Source organism: Enhydra lutris, unplaced genomic scaffold (genome assembly GCF_002288905.1).
Source record: "Enhydra lutris kenyoni isolate GAN:26980312 unplaced genomic scaffold, ASM228890v2 scaffoldscaffold27, whole genome shotgun sequence".
Classification (NCBI taxonomy): domain Eukaryota; kingdom Metazoa; phylum Chordata; class Mammalia; order Carnivora; family Mustelidae; genus Enhydra; species Enhydra lutris.
The window spans coordinates 19,922,683-19,931,691 of NW_019154111.1; the positions used below are offsets into that span (position 1 = coordinate 19,922,683).

General features: G+C 36.3%; 1 protein-coding gene across 1 annotated transcript in view; it reads right to left on the reverse strand.

Moving 5' to 3' along the window:
* The window catches only part of LOC111152034 (cadherin like and PC-esterase domain containing 1), a 293,950-nt gene that overhangs the window by 190,735 nt on the left and 94,206 nt on the right, over positions 1–9,009 (reverse strand). The window contains exon 6 of the mRNA XM_022510310.1: positions 7,611–7,779. Coding sequence (XP_022366018.1) covers positions 7,611–7,779 — 169 coding nt within the window. The remainder of the gene's footprint in view (positions 1–7,610; positions 7,780–9,009) is intronic.

Sequence of the window (9,009 nt, forward strand, 5' to 3'; positions counted from 1 at the left end):
TATGTTTTGTGGAATTTAAAAACAGTGTTTAATAAAACTTTGATGTCACATAGTCCTTAAAGTGGATCTTGGTCCTGTCTTCCACATTAGCACTAAGAACCATTTCCATGTATTTTTCACATCTAAAATATCAGGAGAAAGCAGTATTTTGGAAGATGGTCAAATGATTTAACGGTTAAGTATAATCCATTTGTTTCAGCTGAAGCAATAAGTACTCCACTTGAAGGGTAAATAGATACTCTCTTGTTTTCAGAAATCTCTCTGTAGCATCAAGTATAACCTTGACCTCGTAAGAAATAATTGCTCTCTGGCACATTAACCCAGGAAGTTGCACTACTTCCCTTTGAGAGCAGTTAACTGTATTGTCCAGAACAACCAGGCAAGATCTTGAAAAGAAAAACCCCAAGGAGAGAATGAAAATGACAAGGACTGCATGCTCTCCAGTGCTACACCTACAGCTTGCCTCTGTCCTGCAGATGCGTTGAGGATATGAATAAGGAACAAAATAGTGAATAAAGCATGAAAACCCAAAGAAAACCAAATCACAAAGAGCTTTCTTGTCTCACACTTGATCTTCAGGAAATACAGAAGTCTCCTGTTATCCACAGGGCAGATACGACCAAGACCCCCAGTGGATGCCTGAAACTACGGAGAGTACCCGATCTTAGACGTACTACATTTTTTCTCACACATACGCACCTGACATTACGTTTATTTTATAAATTAGGCACAGTGAGAGATGAACAACAATAACTAATGATAAAACAGAACAACTGGGGGCACCTGGGTGGCTCAGTGGGTTAAAGCCTCTGCCTTCGGCTCAGGTCATGATCTCAGGGTGCTGGGATCGAGCCCCACATTGGGCTCCCTACTCGGCGGGGAGTCTGCTTCTCCTCTCTCTCTCTTTGCCTGCCTCTCTGCCTACTTGTGATCTCTGTCTGTCAAATAAATAAATAAAATCTTTAAAACAAAGAAAAAAAACAATTGTAACAACTGGCTGTAATAAAAGTTACGTGAATGTGGTTTCTGTCCCTCTCGAAATAGCTTATTGTGCTGTACTCACCCTTCTTCTGTGATGAGAGGAGATAAAGTACTTATGTGAGGGAGGAAGTGAAGCGGGTAACGCAGGCGCTGGGATGTAGCATTAGGGCTACTATTGACCTTCTGCTGATTCATCAGAAGGATGATCATCTGCTTCCAGAAGCCTTTGGGGGCAGGGTAGGGGCATGGGATGAACTCAAACTGCAGAAAGCTAACGTGCAGATAAGGGGGTCTACTGTACATAAAAAGTATCACAAAAAAGGGAAGGGTTTCATTTCTACTGGTCATTTCTTTCTTTTTTTTTTTTTTTAAAGATTTTATTTATTCATTTGACAGAGAGAGATCACAAGTAGGCAGAGAGGCAGGCAGAGAGAAGGGAAGCAGGCTCCCTGCTGAGCAGAGAGCCCGATGCGGGGATCCCAGGTCCCTGGGATCATGACCTGAGCTGAAGGCAGAGGCTTCTTGAAGCCACCCAGGTGCCCCTCTACCGGTCATTTCTAATGGGCTTAAGGGAAGTGATGCTTTAAAAACAACAACAACAACAACAACAACAACAACAACAACAACAAAAAACGGGGGCAGGGAGCTTCAAAAGAATAAATAATAAAAACCTGTGTAAAGGGGATTTGTGAAAGCTGTTTTGAACCCGTCTGGCCAGTGATGGTGGTAAGGGACAGGACCACTGGAATATGGGGAGGGTGAGTACCAGGGGCTCCTCTGAGTGGACAGGATGGAGGAAATTGGTCTTGTTTTCCTCCTGCATCCCCGCATCCCCTGTATCCCCTGATCCCCTAAGGACAATCACTGTTTTCTCCATTCCTATTCAGGGTGTAATAAAGTCCACCCCAGGAATCAGCTTGCTTAATTTGGGGGGAGGGGATCAGATAATGTCCTGTTCAGGTGAAGACTGGATGAGGAGGGGTGGGATTATATTACATCTGACGTCCAATCTTCCCCCCACTCCCTCTCAAACCTCAAGTTTGATGGACTATAATGGAGAGAAGTTCCTCCTCTCAAGGCTTTACTTCCACAGAGTTTAGGGAGTGAAATTCTGACCAGAGAAACCACTGCTAGAGGGGCTACAGGGGGCAATGATTGAAAATGGGTTTCAGATGTTTGGAACTCCTCTTTGCCATCTCCTCAGATACACCTGCAGGACTGGCCTTCCGCCAAGAGCGTACAGGCTGGAATAAATCGTATCTGCAGGAGAACTTAAGCTCAAAGAACAAAACAGGGACACATGAAAATATAGCTACCTCCGGCAAGAGGCAAACAAAGTAAAAGTAAGGCAACAAAGTAAAAGACTTATATGATGCTACTTGAACTAAAGGACTTGGGGCACCATGGTACAATGGATCACACACTTATCTCTAAAACTAATGCACTAGGAACTTTTAAAAAGCATGATGAATATACTAAAGGAAGGGACTCCTGGGTGGCACAGTCAGTTAAGTATCTGTCTTTGGCTCAGGTTATGATCCCAGAGTCCTGGGATCAAGCTCCACATCCTGCTTCCAGCTTCTCACCCTCCTTCTGCACTCCACCTGCACCCTCCCCCATACTCTTTTTTGCTCTCTCTCAAATAAACAAATAAAATCTTTAAGACATATATATTCAAGGAAATAATGGAAGACAGTATCAAAATGAACTGTGAAAAGAGAAATCACCAAAAAGAAGCAAGAGGATATAAAATAAGAAATTAATAAATCTAAGTAAAAATGTGCATACATCTTAAGGGGTATCAGCCCATGAAATGAAGGGATCAAAATCTGGACAACAGAAGAAAGAAAGAAAAAACAGTGAGCAAAATGTCTCAAAAATAATGAAAACAAATTTCCCAGAAATAAAATGTAAAAGACTTCAGGCCCAAATTGGAAACACCCATGAAGAAGAGAAACAGGTCCAGGAGGAGACTATAAACAACTAGGAGAAGTAATTCCTAGCTTACACAAGTTGTTCCAGAAAACTGAAAAGGAGTGAATGTTATCCAGTCCTATTTTATCCAGTAATCTCAACTCTAAAAACCAGATAAGTGTAAGAAAATACAATTATAGTTCCATATCATTTATAAACATAGACATAAAAACCATAACTAAACAAATCCAAGAGAGTATTAAAAAATAGCCCCAAATAATCACATAGGTTTTATCTCAGTGATGCAAGGGGGTTCTCTGAAAAGAAAATCTAGCAATGTCATATATCACAAAAATAAACTCGAGGAGGAAAAAAGTGATATAATTTTATTAATGCAGAAAAAAACATTTGTAAAGTTCAAAATCTTTTTATGGCAAAGACTTCTAGCTAACTAAAAATTAAAGGGAACTTATTTAAGTTAGTAAAGTTTATAAATCCATCTCTCTCAGAGTGATACTCTAAAAAGGTTTACAAATGAAATCATATGATGTCTGGGATTTGTTTCAAAATAAACTGTTGTCTGGAAAGAGGAGGGAGATGGTGCAGAGGAAACAAAATTACCAATATGTTGCAATCATTGTAACAGGATGATAGATACAGTTTGGCTAGTTATAGTCTCACTACTTGGGCAGGAATTGTAAAGATTAAAAACCAAAAACCCACAACAAGCATTATACTTAATAGAGAAACATGAGATGCATTCCTTTCAAGATGAAGAACAATTTGAGAATATTTACCTTTCATTTCTACCTTTAAAACTAGTACAGGAGATTCTGACCAAAATTAGTAAAGGAAGGAAGGAAGGAAAGAAGGAAGAAAGGAAGGAATGAAGGGAGGAAGGAAAAGATAAGAAAGAAAGAAAAAAGAAAGAAAGGAAGGGAGGGAGGGAAGGTGGGAGGGAGGGAGGGAGGAAGAAAGAGAAAGATAAGAAAGAAAAGAAAAGAAAGAAAGAACAACACAGGAACAGGGAGGGAGGGAAGGAGGGAGGGTGGAAGGGAGGGAGGGAGGGAGGAAGGAAGGAAGGAAGGAAGGAAGGAAAGAATTAAAAAGAAGGAGATTAACATGACCTTATTTGCAGATAAAACAATCACCTGCCTTGAAAACCCAAACTCAGTGGATTTAAAGGTAAAATTATTGGAACAAATTTACCAAATACAAATTTAACTTCAAATATAGTATTTCTCTATCCTAATAAGAACGGAATAGACAATATAATTACAAAAAGTATATCAGTTAATATTCTAAGGAATCTAGAAATAAACATAAGTGAGAACATATGAGATCTTTGTGGAGAAAGCATTTTAAACTCTAATAAAGGAAAAAATGATTTGAATAAATAAATAGACTTAATATTATGAACATTCAATTCTTCAAAAATTAAACTACAAATTCAATGTAATTATATATTGAAATTACTGAAGGATTTTAAAATATATACTTGATATCCTAAAATATGTATGAGGAAATAAATATCTACAACACAGCTAATTAAATTTTGAAAAGGTAGAAAGAAGGAACCTCCCTGCCAGGTACTAAGATATATGTACACTGCCAAAATAAGAAAAACAAGTGGGCCAACTGGAACAAAACAGAGAGCTCAGAAGCAGCCTCATATACAAATGGGAACTTATACAATAAAGGTGATATTAGATTCATAGGAAATGATGAGTTTTTAGCCATGAGAATTGATTATATAGAAAAAGAAATCTGGATCAAGTTGAATAAAATACTTCATCTAGTTGAATAAAATATTTTTATGTCCAGAAAAAAAAAATTATAAAGGTAATAGAAGAAAGTGGAGAAGCCTATCCCAGGGCTTAGAGATAAGAAACAATTTCGAGAACTAAATCTCCAAAGCAGGCATTATAAGGAAACATTAATTTCAATAGTCAATTGAAGATTCCTGACCAACAAAGGACACTATGGACAAAGTTAACAGATAGATGACAAATATGCAAGAGTAAAATGTCACTTGTCACCTGTTGCAAACTGGAAAGGTCAAGTGTTGGGCAGGTTGTGGGGATATGGAGAAACTGATCATGGCACAGGAACTGATAAAGGCCTTCTGGAGGGTGAGCTGGGATTATTTAATTCTATCAAATGAACCCATGTCTTATGACCTAGCGAGTACCATGATAGGCATATATTCTCTGGAAAAATCATATGCTGGTTCATAAAGAGTCATTTATAAGACTTTGTACATTTGAAGCACTATTTGGTTTAGCCAAGAATTGGAACAATCAAGCTGTCTATCACTGGAGGTGTGGGTAGGTAAACTGTAACAGAATATAGGCATGGAATACTGTCCAGCAGTGAAAAGTAACATAGAAGGTGTACAGGTAATGTAAATGTTTCCTTCTGGAAAATATGTAGTACTGCACTTAAAAAAGGTAAAAGAAAAAAGTCTCTAATACAATTTACATGAATTAAAAGCATATATATGCATAACAAAACAAAATTGCATATTTTACAATCATCTAAACTAAATTCTACACATCAAATCATTATAATGGTGGTCTTTTGAGGAGCAAAGGAATTGAATGGGGAAAGGGGGTAAAATGGATTGCACAGATCGATGTAGGAGTCTTGCACAGACTGCTAGTGTAATTCTATAAGAACAGGGGTTTTGGACTGTGCGGAGTAAATATTTGTTGAGTGCCTGAATGTGACATGAATGGAGGAATATGATTCGTTTTCTCTCTCTGTACCTGAGTTCCAAATATTAGGTTGCATTGTATGAAATTGCAATTTTTTTGTAGACCAAAAATGACCAAATATCAGCAGTTTCATATAATTCAACCTAATGGAAAGGGAAATTTGAAAATAATGAAAGGTACTTAGGGAAATATAAACAACCACGGTAAAAACTAGTGGGAGATAACACGAAAGACAAACCAAATTTGATTCCGCTTTTTCATAATTAACTAAAAACTACCTAGGTTGATATAGTTAAGATGACTGTCCTTAAAATAAAGTGCCCTTAAGACTAAAGTCATCAATGGTATTTCCTTAAAATGTCAGCCATTTATTATACTAAGGATTATAGCACTTGTATCTTTTCTCATGCTGATCTTTTTTTAAATCAACAATATCTAACGGGCCATTTAAAGATTTTTCATCACTGGAAGATTTTCCAGAACGTACAATGTAGTTTATATACAATGTAGATACATTCTGGAAAACATCAGGTTCAGTCACTTCTGAATCTCTTGAAACTATAAAAGGCACCTTTACATTCTTTTTCTTAAACTGCTTTATTATGATTAAAATACAAGAAGTTGTACCTATTTAATACATACAATTTGATGACTTTGGAGATAAATACACGTATGAAACCATTGCCATAATCAAGCCATAATCACAACTATTCCTTCCAAATTTTACCTCCTATGTATGTATGTATGTATGTATGTATGTATGTATGTATTATTTAGTGATATGGGCATTTAACATAAGTTCTCTTCTCTTAGAAAATCTTAGTATTATTAACTGTAGGCACTCTGCTGTCCATAAAACTCTAGAGCATACTCATCTTGCATAAGTGAAACTTTGTACCAATTGAACAATCACTTCTCACTCCCCCCCCACCCCCAGCCCCTGATAACTACCATTCTATTCTTTGCTTCTGTGAGCTTGACAATTTTGGATTCTCCTATAAGTAACATCATGTAGTGTTTGCTCTTTGAAGAAATTTTTTATTTTAGAGAAATAATTGTTCAGAGAATGGATATGAGAAAACGGGAAGAAACTGAAAGAACATACAAGTTAAGATACTTGTGTGTTCTTTTAGTTTCTTCCTATTTCCTCTTACCTGTCCTCTGAACAATTATTTCTCTAAAATTGGAAACTTCTTGGGGCGCCTAGGTGGCTCAGTCATGTAAGCGTCTGCCTTCAGATCAGGTCATGATCTCCGGGTGCTGGGATGGAGCCCCACTTCCGGCTTCCTGCTCTTCTTCCTCCCTCTCCCTCCACCCCTTCCCCTACTTGTGCTCTCTTTCTCGTTCTCTGTCATATAAATAAATAAAATCTTAAAAAAAAAAAGAATTGGAAACTTCTTAAAATTTACCCAATGTGTTGTTCCTAGACCTTATTTTCAATGGAGGTAACCTGAGTTACCTTTTACACCTAAATCTTTTGTGGTTGTTAGTAAGTTCTTCTCAGAAAACATTCTCATGCTTTATGTCAGGGCTTTCTAGCGTAGGAACACTTAAGCGCTTTGTTTTTCACCCAGCAAATATTCCATATTGATTACTGTAATGAAATAGGCATTTTGCTTCCTAAGAATGAAGAGAAAACAAAAGGGAAAAATTTTATTTTCATTTGTTGTAATGACTGTATTTTTCTTGAATGAGAGGAAGGTCAAGAAAACAGAACACAACTGAGGATTAGCTTTGAAATGGGTCAAAGAATTGAAGTAAAATGATGAATTGAGAAAACAAGCTGTGGCTTTAGTGTTCTCTCGTGAATTAAGCTGTTTTCAGTTCCTCTTTGAACCTGCACCTATTAAATGAAAACCTCAACTTGCCGCAATAAAATGAGGCAATCTTTGTTCAACGGGATTTGATAATCATAAAGGTTAGAGAAAGGCAGCTCAACTCACTTTACTTATCTTCAGTATACTTTGAGTGAAATGACAGCTTCGACAGAAATTTTACCTTGACAGTGAAGCGTTTTTTCTTTGGTGGATTCCAAACTGTGCCAGTTGAGTGAATGAATGCACGCAAAGGTGTTAAGGACGTCACCAACACATACGCTTTAAGAATCACAGATATTTCTTCAGCTCGGAAGACTGTTTCATGTGGAGCAAGGACTGTCGTTTGATTCCTAAAAAAATGAACCAGCATAGTTAATGCTCCATAACTTAGAGTACATCATCTGCAAATTACCTCGAAGCGTTGTACACTCATGTATCCTTTGTTGGGCTGTAGCCTTCAATGTGTGGGTTTCCTTAAACAATTCCACTTCTTATTAGCACCACTACCAGGGGATATATAAGTACTTAAAGAGGGGATCAAATGGATAAGAGTCCTCCACTCTGGTAGACTTAATTAAAAATTTTTAAGAGAAAGAAAGATGGGAAAATAGTACATAAAGTAAGGTTTAAAGGTTTAAAAAACATAAATAGGTCATGTATGTACCATTACAACAAAAGTGATACAAATTACAGTTTAAGGAATAGTGAAGACATTTTCCCATCCTGCCCTGGCCTGCCTTTGCTCTTTCTTCTCCTTGACTAGATAAGATATACTTTCCAAGAGTGGACAGGTCACCAAAAATATGCCAAAATCTGTTCCCTACTAGTCTGATTCTACCCAATAACTGTCACCATGGATAATTATGGGTTCATTTAAAGAATAAAGTGTGAAGATAATACTTCAGGTTACAAAGGAAAATTAACATTAATATTTTGTGGTGAAACAAGTATACTTTCATCATAAAAGATTCCAAAATATCTAGTTATTTGCTTTTTACACAGTATTTCTGTTTCAAATATCTATGTTTGACCAATGAAAAGATTGTTCTATTTCAACTTTTGAAGTCTAGGTAAGCAGGAGATGCATATGATTCTTCAATAAATACTATTAACTGTAGACATCTACCAGATAATTATAAAATTAGATGAAGTAAACTATTTTGTTTCTTGGATAAGATATGAAAAGCTTTTCATTTTTCACTATAATTTATCTACATTACAAATTCATTTCCTTGGAGGGAACTTAAATATTTTGGTACTGCAGGTGTCTTCTTAGATCCTAGGAACCATAAAATATATATCTATATCTACATCTATCTATCTATATCTATATATATACCTATATATAGATATAGATATCTGGAAAAAAATTCATTTGGCCATACTCATAGACTAGGACAATGTCATTTGAGTATAAAATGGAAGTTAAAATTTTATAGTTTCACATTGTCAAAAAAAAAAAAATATATATATATATATATATATAACTGGAAAAAATTCATTTGGCCATACTCATAGACTAGGGCAATGTCATTTGAGTATAAAATGGAAGTTAAAATTTTATAGTTTCACATTGTCAA